Source organism: Purpureocillium lilacinum (genome assembly GCF_023168085.1).
Source record: "Purpureocillium lilacinum CBS 284.36 DNA, scaffold_5, whole genome shotgun sequence".
Lineage (NCBI taxonomy): Eukaryota > Fungi > Ascomycota > Sordariomycetes > Hypocreales > Ophiocordycipitaceae > Purpureocillium > Purpureocillium lilacinum.
This window is the reverse complement of record NW_027072115.1, coordinates 2,967,175-2,981,385: the sequence shown is the minus strand read 5'-3', so window position 1 is coordinate 2,981,385 and position 14,211 is coordinate 2,967,175. Positions and strand designations below refer to the sequence as shown.

Genomic DNA, 14,211 nt, shown 5'->3' with positions numbered 1-14,211 from the left:
ACAGATGCTGATGTACGCGTGGCACAATCAAGTGTGTGTCAGCTCGTACAAGCACTGCGACTCCTGGCACATACAGGTCGGCATGAGGAAGTCTTGATCTGATCTCGCCATTAGCAACGGTTTGCAGAGCAGAGCATCGATGAGTCGCAGCATCTGCACGTTCGCAAGCCGCGGGACAAATCTGAACTGGCGACCTCGCTCCGACCGGAGCTCGACCAGTTGAGCGCAAACTGGGATGGGGTGAGCCCGGCTAGGAGAGTCGGACGCCCGTCTCGGGGTAGTCGCCGTCGCACAAGCGGCCGCCCTCGAAGCCAACGCGAGTTCGGGCATGAAAGAAACTCAAATAGTAGAGACCCTGGTCTGGGAGATGCCGTGGCCGCTGTCGCGGTGCGTATTTGCTACGTGGCAGCTCACACGGCACAGGTGTCTTCGTGTTGCCACAGGTGGCTTTCGCTCAAGCGAGCCTGGCGCTCCAACGTGCGTGGCAGCAAGGACCAAGCTTGTCACACAGAGGGCCAGCTCCAAAGAGCCGGATTTAACGTAGCGGTGAAAGCGAGTCCGCCGACGCGACGTGAGCCGTCGTCTCAGCCTCTGTCGCACTGTTGTTGGGGTGTGGCCCTGGTCGGAGCCATGGCATAGAACGCCAGTTCACGCAACGGATGAGTCGAAGATCCCCGTGCAACGACTTCCATCCTCTCACGCCCATCACCGCGAGCCTTTGGAGTAACAGCCAGCATGTCTCTCACTCATGCGCGTCCGTCGTGGCCGGGCCACCAGTACCCTCGTCGTTCAAACGAAATGTCGCTGTCGGAGCGGCAGCCAGGGTTCCAGTAGTCTTCGGGGTTCCCCACCGGCCACATGACCATAAGCAGAATCTCGTCCACCGGGCACACTTGCGGTCTCTTCCATGTTGTCCAGGCAAGATCCTTACGCAGGCTTTCGAGGATCCTGCGGCTTTCCTCCACAACTCGCTCTAGATCCTGTGTGTCGGTTGGTGCCGACGACCCCGGGTCCAAAGTCTCTTCGCCTATAACCGACCGCATATCATATAAACCTCGACATATGCTGGACAGGACCGTCTCGAGCGCCGTGTGAATGAGATGGTCTTCGAGCCTCCAATCGTCGCGGACCAGGTACGTTGGCAAGAGGTAATGCTCTGCGCAGGCTTCGATGGCCTCAGAGGTTCGATTTCGGCTTTTGGGACCCAGTACTGTGACGTCGTCTGGCAGTGCTGGTGCGTCAAAGTAGGTCAAGGAAGCGACGTTGAGCTCGTCGATAAACCGCAAGGGTGCCAGATGCGGCGACGCCATCAGAGCGAAGCGGTTCGAGAATCGCGTCACAATCATGTCCACGACGGCCTGCCAGTTGACAGTGTACCGTCTCGGCTCGACAAAGACCTTTTTCACGTGGGCCTTGATGTCCGTCCACTCATCTGGGCTGGCTGCAGCTAGTCGAGGGAGATCTGGTCGTGTCGGATCGGTGTTGGATATATTGACGGGGAACCAAAAGGCCGACACCATCGAGGAGAAGTCGATTCGAACCCTATCGCCGCCAATTCCGTCGTATCGCTCCGTCACAGCCCGCGCCCATTGGTAAGGGTTCATCAGCTCTTCCTCCCTCTTGTCCTTACGCAGGACGGTGCGCTTAATTGAGATGAGATCGACGCCCACGTCAAAGTCGCAATATACCACCTCGAATCCAATCTCCATGCGCATGAAGCCGTCGTAGCCCCAGTCCTTGATCAGGTCGCAAATGCTGCTGGCACGTTGCAATTCGTCCATGAAGCCATCCCACACATCACCCGTCTTGTTCTCGCGCAGGACGAGATCCTGTGAGTCGAGCGTGCCCATGCGGGTCTTGCCGGCGCTCATGCCGTCAACGTAAAGTAAGTTCACGTCCCTGTTGGCTCTGTAAGTGTGGAAGTAGCCTCGGAGGTTGGAAGCCGATTGTTGCCGCGCGCGCATAGGGCCGATGGGTTTCTGCAGCACATCACTCAAAGACGCTTGGCCCTGCTCCTTGCCACGCAGAGCGAGGGACAAGGCGAATGCTTCTGCGTGCTCAACCTCAAAGGCGAGCCACTCTGGACCGGGCGGGGTGCTGTTGGCTTCGGACCCGTGGTACATGAGCGTCCCCTTCGGCATCACTGCCGGAAAGAAGCTCAGCCCGTTGTGGTTGATAGAAGATCCCCATTGTCTCCCTGCTGAATGAATGGTGTTGAATATTCGATGGGCATTAGCTTTGGCGGTATCATGGTCGGGCTGTACCGTCCGCCGTGGCTCTTCCAGGGCACATGTGAAAGGCGATGTGCCGATAGTGGCATAGAGGGCCAGGGCCTGCTTGATGCGCATCTCGACAGACAATGACACGAAACGTCACCATTAAAATTAGGAAGTGGCCGGCTTTCACAGTTTGATGCGAGGGAGAAGTTGTCTGTATATGACTGTCAGGCGTTAAATCGTCTGATGTTGACGCGCGTCGATGGGATCGGAGACCGACCGGGTTTATCGTTCACGGCTTTGTCCCAAAGTGGGATAGGATGCCGCTAAGTTGACCGCGCATGGGCACCGGGGACAACATCACATGTACCATGCATTGGGCTTCCATCATCAGAGCGCAATGTGTTTTATTGTACTCGCAGGGAGGTCTTGATCGTGGACGAAGGACGGGCACTCGGGTTCAACATAGACTTTTGCCCTGACCGGCAGATGCCTCTACGAGCTGATCAGCTGTGCTGCTGTGGAATTGCAAATGGCGGGATTCCACTTACCTCGCTGGCCTTTCGTGGCAACAGATCGCCGTGAACATCACTTCTATGGCTTGGTGCATTCGTTATCAGCGAGACCAGGGAGATGGGGAGCCGAATGACGCCGTGTTTGAATGCTGCAGGTGCACGACACTGCCGTTTGGCACCCATGAGGTAACGAAGGCATTCCTGTCGCTGCACGTCCGGTCGTGAACTGTTGGCACCGGACAGCAGATGGCTTTTCGAGGGGGCGTGAGTCTCGGACTGTGTTCGCAGCAGCTGGCTGCTGGCCACAGTGGCGGGTGCCTGAGGTATCGGGGGCGGAGGCTGCCATGCCGCCCCTGCCTCGTGCACAAACGAGCACCTACTCGCAGACGCCCCTCCAGCTGTCAGCAGCTGGCGGCCTGTGCCCGTTCAGCCGTTCTTTTACAGGTCTGACCTCTGCCGGGCACGTGAGGTGACCAACGGGGAGCAAAGGGAGCCCGATGCGCTTCTGTTTCTTCTGCGTTCCCGTTCACGCTCTCGTCCCCTCAGCTTCCTTCCTCTTGCACACGCGTTTGCAGCAGGGTAAGGTGCATCACCCCGACTCGCCAAAGTTTACAGCTGCAAAGCAGTTGACAGTTCTCGTTTTCTTCTTCAGTGCTGCCTTGTCTTTGGTTTCGCATAGCGCCTTTTGCGCGCTTGACTCGATTCATCTTTGGCCTGCCCCTTCATCCTCTCTGCCTCGCAAAGCGCTGCAGCGTCATGAACGCTCCGACCACGGACACCACCGGCATGAACCCGGAGCGTGCGTCCATGCTCCGAGACATCGCCGCCGGTGGTGAGGATAGGTCCCTCGAGACAGAAGCTGACAAGGAGCCCAAGCCAGGCCCCCAGCGCAGCGGTGCCAACGGCATCAGCCTGGGCAAGCCGGCCGCCAACGCGGCTGGCTCTCGATCCAACCAGAACAAGTCGCCGGTCTCCGTGGTGCCCCTCAAGCGGTCGCGCAGTGCCGTTGACGAGCAGGACAACGTCGTCGCGCCGGGTCCGCGTCTGCTGGTTATTCGGGCCCCTCTCTTGGACCTTGGTACTTTGATGTCTTCGTGGGCGGTTCGGTCCGGTCAAGGTCACTGACAACTCTGCACAGCGCCCCCAGCCAACCCGGACACCTTTTACCTGGCCAATCTCCTGGCCTACCGTCCATTTCGCCTGATCCTGGAGAGCTCGCCGGTCCAGAACATGGCACCCGTGGCGCGGACGCACTTTTTGCAAATCAGCGGCGCAGGCCTCGTCATCAACGAGATAGTCCGAACGCACTCCAACCTGCCCATCCTGCACCTGCCGACGATGGGCGCCCTCAACGCGGGTCTGATCGCCCCCGATGGCGGCGTCGACCGAGTGGCCCGCGGCGCGCGTCTCGAGGACCTGTGGGCTCGCATGTCGCCTGAGGGCAAGTACAACATGGCACGCCAGCTCGGTCGGCTGGTGAAGCAGATGCGCAAGACGCCGCAGAACCCTCGCCAGGCAGCCACGCGACAGCTCGGCTCCGTACACTCGGGCGGCTACACCCTGCTCGTCGACCGACGCCAGAACAGCACCTACTGGGCCGTCCGCGAGAAGCCCACGCAGGAGCAGTTTGTTGCGTTTTTGCTCTCCACGCTGTCGACGTCGTGCGCGCCGGCAGTGGCCGGACGCATCGCCAAGCACTTTTCCAAGTCGACCTCGCTCGTCCTGTGCCATGGTGACCTCTGCCCGCGCAACATCATCGTCCACAACCACTTAGTCGTCGGCATCATCGGCTGGGACTGCGCCGGCTGGTACCCCAAATGGTGGGAGTACGTCAAGTTCTTTGAGACCTTTACCAATCCAATGAACCAGGATTGGTACGATTATGTCGACGAGATTCTCGACACTGCATACACCGACGAGATGGTTGCGTACCAGAGCGTGATGCGCTGGCCCCCCGCGTAAGGGGGCGCTCGAATTGGTCTCAAGAGGGCCCGCTCGGGCCCTCTGGCACTCACTCGGCGTTTATCCATCTCGGGCGGAACAGACGAGCGAGGGACGAACAGAGCGTGAACGGGATCCGGACCTGTTGATTTTTTGGGAGCTACGCGAGCGGCGGTCAGCTTCTTTTCATATGCCCGTGCTACATGAGCGGCACGGGAATGGTGGCCAGTCAGCGACTCCGACGGGAGCAGAGACGGCTGGAACAGATATCATTTGGTCGCATGGCTCCAACGGGAGCCGGGCAGAGGTGGCCGGGACGCATCTCATGTCGCCATGTGATGTGGCTCCATCGGGAGCCGAGCACACATGTGGCCGGTGCAGATCTCATGTGGCAGCCCATCGACGCTGCTTAGCCGCCATAGTCGCGTGGCAGAATCAGGATCGGAAGCCAAGGTTGAACGCAGGGGTGTATTAGCCTTGTTAATGTACAACAGTCATCGCCGTTCTCTCTCGTACCGCCCCGCATTCGTGACCTTATTTCTCGAAACGCTTCGCGACGGTGCCCCAGTTGATGACATCCCAAATGGCACTAAAGTACTCGGCCTTGCGGTTCTGGTACTGCAAATAGTATGCGTGCTCCCAGGCGTCTACTCCAAGGAGCGGCTCGAGGTTGCCGGTGACGGGGTCCTGGTTGGCGCGGGTGACGAGGCCGAGGGTGCCGGAGGTCTTGTCCTTGACGAGCCAGGCCCAGCCGGAGCCCTGGATTCCGGCGAGGGCGGCGTTGGTCTGCTTCTTGAGGTTCTCGAAGGAGCCAAAGTCCTCGTTGATGGCAGTCTGCGGAAGGTCAGTGGCGATTCACAACGGGCGTGCTGCGGGGGAGGTTATCTATGTAGGGAACGGAGATCACGTACCAGGAGCTCGCCCTGGGGCTCGCCGCCGCCGCCCTTGCCGTGGGGGGCGAGGTTCTCCCAGAAGAGGGAGTGGTTGACGTGGCCGCCACCGTGGAAGTTGAGCAGAGGCGCCTGGGCGGCGGCGGCCTTGGTGTCGCCCTTGGCCTGGGCCTCGGCGATGGCGTCGGAGGCGGCGTTGAAGCTGTTGACATAGGTCTGGTGGTGCTTGGAGTGGTGCAGCTCCATAATCTGGCCGGAGATGTAGGGCTCGAGGGCGCCGTAGTCGTCTGGGAGATTGAGCTGTCAGTTCTTTTGCTCTTTTCGTACCCTGCCATTGCGGCTCGAGTCACAGAGGGAAGTAGGGCGGGGACTCACATGGGAGGTCGGGCAGCGTGGCCTTGCCGCGGACAAAGCTCGTGGACGCCATGGCGGCGATGGGCTTCGCAGCGGCGCGGGCCCGGAGGCCGGCGCGCAGGGCGGGCGTCGTGCGGAGGAGAGCCGAGGACATTGTGTGACGGACTGGCGACGACCAAGTGGAAGCCGACCTGTTAGCGACAACGAATTGACTTTTGCAACCGGGGTAGCAATTCTCGCGACCGGATGAGCGCGGGATGGAGCAAGTAAGGCTTTCGCGGAGTTCGAGATGCAGTCTGGTGGTCCAGCGGGCGGACGGACGGACGGGATGGACGGGGAAAGACGGCAACGGGGTGGTTATAAACGCAGGCTTACCAATTGGATGGGACGCGGGAAAACGCGAGGGAAGCGGGTGGGTGAATGATGTCAATGGGTGGATGTGTGACGGGACGGGAGTTTCGAGGGCGAGGCCGAGGGGAGAGGTAGCTTCCCCGGTTTTTTGTGGCCGCCGCTCTGCAGCTCGGCTTTGCACTGAGCTCAGCTTCACGTCACCTGGCTGCCAGTTTCCACCGAGCTTCCCTGCCGGCTGGCGGGGCTGTTGGTGGCTGGTGCTGGAGCTCGCGATCCAGTCAGTGCCCGGCTTGTGGCGCATGGGGTGTCGACTGCAATCGTCTTTGCTTGCCAATGGCCTCCATCACTCACCCTAATCGAGCCATGATTGCAATGGCAGTGCCTAGGATAACCCAGCAGTATGGACTGGTCTTTCGAGACGTCTACGCTCCGTGAAGGCCCTGTGAGTGTACCTGGCTTGCGAGTGTGCCTATTCTCGCGCACGTCTGGAAATATATTCGTTATTCCCTGACACCTACCCCGGAACACAGTCATGCACGAGATGGTTGTAACCGAGCGATTAATAGCTGGATACATTTTCCGGGCGCCCCTCGATGAGTTCAAACCCCAAAATGACCGCCCAGACTCGATATCCGAGCTGCTCACTCGGGCCGGATTACAACTCCGATCTCCAGGGTAGCCGGGTCGGTGCTGGTGCCGGCTCGGATGCGAGCAGCCACCGATGCTTCCGAGAAGGCGATTCCATCTTGGCAACGACCAAAGCCTCCTGGAAAGCGAATGCATTGACGTGCGCCTTTGAGTCCCAGCACCAGACATTTACCCGCAAGTTCGATCCCCAGTTCGCCCACGTGCGTCCTTCATGGGCCCTCACGGCCGCGGGCTCGCCTGAGACTTACATGGTCATGGCAGCTGACATAAGCGGAGCTTGCACGCGCAAAGTGCTCGCAGCGCGAGCTCCAGCACGCGTCGTCGCGGGGCAGCACATCGTCACTCACTGAAGCGCTTCAACCACCACCCACCACGTCGAGTCGACCCGAGCGAGTCCGGCTCGTCCATGTCGATGACCGCAGCTGCCCAACATGTCGTACTACGATGTTGATGCCATCTTGACAGACGCAGAGGTGCCCTACTCCTCCAATTCCTCCCATAACCCGACCTGTCCATGTCGTGAACCCCCCCTCGCTGACACGAGCGCCCGCACAGAAAGTCCCCTGCCAATTCGAGCTCGACGCCCCCGACCTCGGGCACCTCGACTCGTCCTCCTCCACAGGCCTCAAGCACGGCACGCCGCTCTCCCTGCCCCTATGGCTCGCCGAGATGCTCGCCCTCGCGTCCACGGGCGGGGACGACGCGCGCGCGCCCCTGACGCTGAACCTGCCGCCGTGCCTGTCGGAGCGCGTCGCCAACGCCCTCAAGGCGGACCCGCGGGCCGTCGCGCTGCGCGACCAGAGCGCGCACTTTTACGGCGTGGGCGTGCGCATGCTGGACCTATTTGACGAGCGCGAGCTGGGCGCCGTGCTGCGCCGCACGTTTGTCCTCCGCGCTGCCGACGTGGGCTTGCACGCGCGCAAGGCGGACGAGACGGGCGTGGGGGGCGGCAGCGGCGGCGCGGGCCCGGCCGGCGAGGAGTTTCTGCGGGGGCTGGATGAGTGGGAGAGGGCGCTGTTTCGGAGGGGGCATGATGGCGTGAGGAGCACGAGGGACTGGATGGAGAAGGTGAAGAAGGGTTGAGGGAAGGTGTGATGGGACATGAGACGAGGGACAGCAAGTGAGGCTGCGGCATGGACACGGACTTGGGCAAGGATATGATATGATACCCTGGATGTACAATGACGGATAGACAGACTGGACTAATGACACGGATGGAAGCATACGGCCTGGATCATGGTCACCGCGGCTGGATGCCACCCTTGATTCTCTATGAGCCATGAGAGCAGGCCCTATCTGTACGGAGTACAACCAACTCCATTCAGAATGCGAGCGACGTCACGACCGAGAACGTCGCTCAACCCTTCCCACCCGCCCCCTCGCCGCCGCCTCCCTCCTCGCTGCAAACTCCTCCACCGCCCACACAGTCAACACTCCCATCCCCAGCGCCGCCCACCCAAACGTGACGAGCATCTCGCTCATCTCCAGCACGATAAAGTACTTGTTCGACTTGCGCACCAGCAGCGCCGTGCCCGCCCAGAGCGCGTACGCCCCCGCAGGCGTGTACGCGTCCGCCCGTGCGAGCGCACCCCTGACCACCCATGCCGCGGTGGGGAGCAGCGTCACGGCGATCCAGTTCGCTATCAGGCAGGCTTGAAAGACGGCCGCGGACCAGTGCGAGGAGAGGGCGTTAAAGACGTAGCTACGCGCGGAGGGGTCGAGGGTGCCTGAAAGGAGGGTCGTGGTCGTGCGCAGGAGGGCGTAGATGTGGGCGGCGGCCCAGCATGATTCTGCGTAGGCGCCTTCGAGGAGGGCGATGCTGGTGGCGAGGTAGACGATGCGGCATGCGTCGAGAAGCATGTCGTCCGCGCTGCTCATCCCGAGAGCACGTCCATCTGCTTCGCCATCCCGTGGACCGACATCCTTCTTGTCGAGGCCGCTTTCCTCACCAGCACGCCCGTTTGCATCGCCCACCCCCGAAACAGCATCCCTCCTCTTCTCGTTGCCACTGTCCTTCACACTCCTCGGCCCATCCCTCATCTTCCGCAGCAACACCTCCCTCACTGCACTCAGCAACCTCACCCTCAGCCCCCATGCCAGCACTGCCCCCCACGCGAACCCCTCTCCAGCCGACTGCTCAAGCAGGTAGCACGGCGACGAGCGCGCCAGCTTCATCGCCTCGATGGGGTGCCGCCACACGAACTGGCCCAGCCAGGGCACGAGCACGCGCCGGATGTGGTTCAGCAGCACGGCTGCGATGATGACTGCCATGGGAGGCAGTGAGAGCGAGGCATTGCGCGACGGCCGCCGAGGTGACGACCCCTGCTGCTGCTGCTGCTTAGGTGACGGCGACCCCTTCTGCTGCTGTGGCGATGCTACTGGTGATGCCGCCGGCGATGCTGGCTTGAGAAGCAGTGAAGACTTTAGGCTTGGGTACGCTGAGCGGGAGGGCACCAGCAGCCGCGAGAGGGCCTCGTCGACTGGTGTGAAGAGCGGGCGGAAGAGGCTGATGAGGGTCGTCACGAGAATGTCGGCCGCGGAGGCAGCTGCCATGGCGACGCGCGCTCAGGTTCGCGTCTCGTGGCGCCAATTGACAACTTTTCGAACAGTAGGCAGTTTTCTGCGTACAGAGACCGGCTGTGAAGCGGTTTCTGCGTGGCCAGAGCGCGGTTGCAGTCTTGTAGATGGAGAGACGCTCGCTGGCACGCCAGAACGGTGGGGCTACACGCGCCGCTCGCTACTCGCACCACCATGCCGACGCTCCCAATTCATCTACATCGCGACCCTGCATTGAGACATACGTGTAAACGTAGACAGATACAGGGTCACATTTGTGACAATCGCACAGTCACAATATATAAGTCTCGCAGCTCCACAATCTTCATTCGCAATCAAGCGCTCGTCTATATCGGTCTGCACCAGGCCACACTCTGGGCCGTCTATATAAATATACAGCAACCCCCAATGCAAACGCCACGCATGCCCATGCCCAGAGATCCGCGTACCTGGCCAGGTACGCTCCGGAAAACTCCGTCCCATTCGTAAATCGTCATGTCGATGGCTGCCAGTCCACTGACGCCATCAAAACGCCGACACAAGCCCGCCTGTGCCTGCACAACCCTACCCCGTACCGGAGCCAAGCGGCCATCCCCTTGACCGCTGCTCTCCAAGCCCATTACACTTGTCCAGGTTGTAGTGACATACAGAAACGTGTATGACCGATTGCCATCCCCCCCGGCTTGCTGTGCCGTAAGGCTCGACATCGCAGTCTTGGAAGTTTTGAAACGTATCCCCACCAGGCTCTATCGGAGAGATTGTGTCCCGATGAATCCATGAAACCCATGCAAAGAGCTGAACGAAACAACATGAAGCCCAGATATAACAATGACAAGCGCAAGAATGAAGGAACGGGGTCAAACAGAAAAGTGTATGGAGCAGACAGCCGCTGCGACTTTGATAACTATTGTGTCTTTTTTTTGTGCTTTTGGTTTTTGTTGGTGCGAATGTTCACATTGCAAGCATTGAAAGTGCGTTGACGGCGCGGTGAATCGCAGGCCTGGTGAAATGGTGCGGCGAAGAAAAAGTCATGATGTTCGTGAGGACCACCTCCAAGTGTCGCGGTGGCATCAGTAAAGGAGTCACGGCGGGGGATCCCTTTGTTGGCCGCGGGGAAAGCAGCGGTCCGGACGTGGTTGTTAGACGTCGTCCATGTGCCACATGTAGTCGGCCATGCCTGCTGCACTCGATTCGAAGTACGCTGTTGTCACTGTCGTGGCCGGCGAGACGCCAGACCCGAATGGCGAGTGAGTCGCGGTGTAGTCTGACGCTGCGCCGTCCATCGCGTACATGGGGCCGTATGGCAGAAATCCTATTTGAGCAGCAGGTGGCATGCCGGTCGTCGACGCTAGGGCGCCGGTCGCGTCCGGATACTGCCCGTCCACGGGGTGGGCGAGGGTCATGCCGTAGACGGCGTCTGCCGCGAGGGAGTGCTCGCCGTCGTCCAGGCCGTTGTACCCGCCCATGGACGTGTCCTCGGCGTCAAGGGCATCGAGGGCGTCCTCCTCAATCTCGTCTGCACCGTCGTCAGGCGTCCCGGACCCGTCGCTGGCGACGTAAATCTCCTCGTACCACATCTTGAGGTCGGCCATGGCCGGCCAGTCGCCGCCGCCCTTGCCGCCGCGCTTCTCGTCCGAGGCGCTCTTGTTCTTGCCGCGAGGCGCCTTGGGTTTAAAGTGCGTGCGTCGGAGATGAGCGGCAGCGTTGTAGTACGCGCCGTACTGCTTGTTGGACGCGCAGGCCCTGCAGTCGGCGAGGGGGTACAGCACCTGGACGTTGGAGCGCAGGCCGACGGTGGCCGGGTCTCGGCAGACAAACTTCTTGACGACGCCCTTGTGCTTGGCGTTGAGGTGGCGTCGCAGTTCGTGGTCGCCCCGGAAGCCGTCGGGGTGCTCGTTGCACTGCTCGCAGTAGACCTTGGGGTGCTTGGGCCGCTGGTACGGCGTCTTTTGCAGCGCGACCTTGCCATCCTTCTTGGACGGGGCAGAGCTGGCGGGCGCCCTGCCACTGCCCGACGCCACCTGCGGCTTGGGCGCGATGATGTTGCGGCTGCTGTTCTGCCGGACACGCTGCATCGCCTCCTTGCAACGACGCTCCAGGTTCGAGCTAGTTGACCTGGTGCTCGTCACGCTGGCATTGGAGACTGACCGCTCCATGGACGTCGAGTCGGCCGCTGGAAACAGGGTCGTCTTGATGGACTTGGTCTCTTCGGGGAAGCCAGTACCCACGCCAAAGAAGTCCTGGTCGCGAGCAGATGCCTTGACCCTCGGATCCAGGGTGTTGCCGAAGGAAGTGTAGGAATCCTGACTGCAACGCTCGTCGGCCAGATGAGACTGAGATGAGACGAGACGCATCATAGTACCGTCTCTGGCCGCAAAGTCGAAGGAGCTGTTCTGCCGCGTCAGCGGCTGTGATGGCTCCGACACGGACGGTGCGGATATCATGGACGGGCATGCCGACACATCATTGAAGCTGTCGTAGATGTCGTCAGGCGACAGGTTGGTCCCGGTCGACGCCACGTAGGACATGTCGTCGTCAACCCAGCCAGTGTTGGCAAGATACACTTCCGGGTCCATGCCCACGTCTGGGGTAAGGCCGCCGTGCTCCTGGACGCTCGGCAGGGACCGGGTGATTGGGCTGCTGCGAGGAAACGAGTGGGAGCTTCCGAACGACGTCGCAGCGCCGTGCGGCTGGAGCGAGATGCTCTGATCGGATCGGTTGGACGTGCTTCGGCTCATGGCCTGGGCCGGATGATGCTGCTGCGAGTAGGCTCTCCTCCGATGGGCAGCCCCGGACCATTTTGAGCCGCTCCTGGGCGGTTGCTACTTGCTTGTTAGGCTGGATACGTGTCAAGGTGAAGCTGCGATGCGGGACTCACGGTCACGGTGGTATCCATAGTAGAGGGACCCATATTCGAACGGCTTCGCGGAATGGCCGCAGCTGCCAGGACCGCGGCATCGCTGCGCTTGGAAGAGGAGCCAGACGCGGCAAAGTGGCCGAGTGACGTGGTGGGTTGGGCAGGATCAACGTTGCCGAGAAGCTGTCGATAGAAAGCGGCCTCGGCCTCGCATTGAGCTAGTGCACGTTGAAACTCCTCGACTGGTATGGCACTGTTGGAGAGCTGGTTCATGATGTGGCAGAAGGACGCCCCCGATGGGGTGATGGGCAGTCTCGATGCCGGGCGGTTGTGGGAGACGAAGAGCTTCGAGAAGGCGAGCAAGCCAGTGAGGCGAACCAAGGCTGTGGTGCTGGGCAGCCGTCTCAGCGTACCGCCTAACGGTGTAATTCGGGACAATAGAAAGAAGAAGGATAGTGGGGTTAAATAGATGGAACAAGGTGAATACGTGAAGTGAAGAAGGAAACAGCTATCGCTCGCAGGCCAGCTCTTGTTGTATGGGTTGTGTGTGTAAGTGATGGTAAAATGTCAGACTGCGGGAGGAGGAAAGGTGGAGGGGAGATCTGGATTAAAGACTGAAAGGCGGCGACTGAGCGTGAGGGTGGGTGGTTCGAACGAGGCGTCGAGAGAGGGAGCAGGGGGCCGGATTGGATAGCGCAGAGGTGATGTGCCGCGGTGCCAGGGGTGGTGGTGTGTGTGAGTTGTCAAGGTGCCGGTCTTGGAGACGAGGTGTGTGTGTGTGCAATACTGCAATACGGCTCTGCGTGTGGAGAGGCGTGCGTGTCAGCGTTGCACAAGCTGGACGAGCGATGGCCGCCAGTGACGACGCGGGAGCCGGAGAGATCTGGGCGAAGCGTGTGAGGACCGGGGCGAGCCCACACGCCGATGCCGCCGAGCCGTGTTGGTGGCTTCCTGGCTGAGTTGTTGCTGCTGTTGCGATGCGTTGCGAGATGTGTTGCGAGCGTCGTGGCAGACGGGAACGATGCTCGTGTCCAGAACGCTCAACAGGCATGTGCGTCTGCGGCGAGACGAAGGGACGGCTAAGCACCTCTCGACGCGCAGATGTCGGGGATGGTGGAGGACACCGCATGGCCCTGCGCGGAGCATCAACCAACTGCCCTGATCCGCAAGAGTCGAGTCTTCGCGCGAACAATCTGCGTCCCAGCGACGACGACGTGCGACGCCGGACCTTGCAGTCAATGCCTGCCGCATATGCCAAGCTGAGCGTCATCAACGAAGGACGAACGCAGTGGAGCGCCGTGGAGGGCGTGTTGGCTCGTCGAACGGCTGGCAGCGCGATGATTCACACGCCCCCTTTCGCTCGTGTCGGAGACAGAGGCCCAATCCACCACTGGCGCTGGCGACGAATTAGCACCATGCCTTGCCCACCTCCAGCAGGCCCAGCACCACGCAGCCATGCACCCGGGGCACCGCGAGCTCGCCAGCGACGCACCCTCCAGCGTCTACTAGCGGCCTGCGCCCACCAGGATACAGCGGAGCCCAGCCGCCGCCATCGACGCCCGACTACACTGACGCATCCCGTCGCGGCCGCTCCCACCGCTGCCATCCCTCCCGCCATCGAGCCTGAACCTGCACATTGTCTGTGCCACACACGCCATGCGGCCGCGTGACCGACAGGCACACCGAAGCCGTCCGTCCCTGTCCAAGACGCAGCTCGTCGGGCTCGACACGTCGACGATGGCGGACCGGGCCAGTGAAACGGCGGCGGGCTGTGTCTCAAGTCACATGTGGACTGTTATCTCTTCTGCTTCCCCCCTGGTCCGTTCCCGAAGCGGTTCGTGGGACGAGAGGCCGTGGTGCTGGCGGCATCTCGCGGCTATCGT

General features: G+C 61.1%; 6 protein-coding genes across 6 annotated transcripts; 2 read left to right on the top strand and 4 right to left on the bottom strand.

Moving 5' to 3' along the window:
- Nucleotides 1–746: 746 nt before the first annotated feature.
- Nucleotides 747–2,141, bottom strand: PLICBS_007510 (uncharacterized protein; the record flags this gene model as incomplete). Its single annotated transcript, XM_018320946.2, has 1 exon — nucleotides 747–2,141. One exon carries the CDS (start codon nucleotides 2,139–2,141, stop codon nucleotides 747–749), a length of 1,395 nt encoding a protein of 464 aa, XP_018180843.2.
- A 1,346-nt stretch (nucleotides 2,142–3,487) lies between these two features.
- PLICBS_007509 (uncharacterized protein) lies at nucleotides 3,488–4,693 on the top strand (the record flags this gene model as incomplete). Its single annotated transcript, XM_065601190.1, has 2 exons — nucleotides 3,488–3,767; nucleotides 3,879–4,693. 2 exons carry the CDS (start codon nucleotides 3,488–3,490, stop codon nucleotides 4,691–4,693), a joined length of 1,095 nt encoding a protein of 364 aa, XP_065457262.1.
- A 513-nt stretch (nucleotides 4,694–5,206) lies between these two features.
- On the bottom strand, nucleotides 5,207–6,070 carry PLICBS_007508 (uncharacterized protein; the record flags this gene model as incomplete). The annotated part of the gene is made up of 3 exons (XM_018320944.2): nucleotides 5,207–5,506; nucleotides 5,584–5,849; nucleotides 5,938–6,070. The coding sequence occupies 3 exons, from the start codon at nucleotides 6,068–6,070 to the stop codon at nucleotides 5,207–5,209; spliced, it is 699 nt and encodes a 232-aa protein (XP_018180841.1).
- A 1,276-nt stretch (nucleotides 6,071–7,346) lies between these two features.
- Nucleotides 7,347–7,998, top strand: PLICBS_007507 (DNA replication protein; the record flags this gene model as incomplete). The annotated part of the gene is made up of 2 exons (XM_018320943.2): nucleotides 7,347–7,388; nucleotides 7,471–7,998. 2 exons carry the CDS (start codon nucleotides 7,347–7,349, stop codon nucleotides 7,996–7,998), a joined length of 570 nt encoding a protein of 189 aa, XP_018180840.2.
- Nucleotides 7,999–8,253: 255 nt separating this feature from the next.
- PLICBS_007506 (uncharacterized protein) lies at nucleotides 8,254–9,468 on the bottom strand (the record flags this gene model as incomplete). The annotated part of the gene is made up of 1 exon (XM_018320942.2): nucleotides 8,254–9,468. The coding sequence occupies one exon, from the start codon at nucleotides 9,466–9,468 to the stop codon at nucleotides 8,254–8,256; it is 1,215 nt and encodes a 404-aa protein (XP_018180839.2).
- A 1,142-nt stretch (nucleotides 9,469–10,610) lies between these two features.
- Nucleotides 10,611–12,601, bottom strand: PLICBS_007505 (uncharacterized protein; the record flags this gene model as incomplete). The annotated part of the gene is made up of 2 exons (XM_018320941.2): nucleotides 10,611–12,293; nucleotides 12,350–12,601. 2 exons carry the CDS (start codon nucleotides 12,599–12,601, stop codon nucleotides 10,611–10,613), a joined length of 1,935 nt encoding a protein of 644 aa, XP_018180838.2.
- Nucleotides 12,602–14,211: the final 1,610 nt, after the last annotated feature.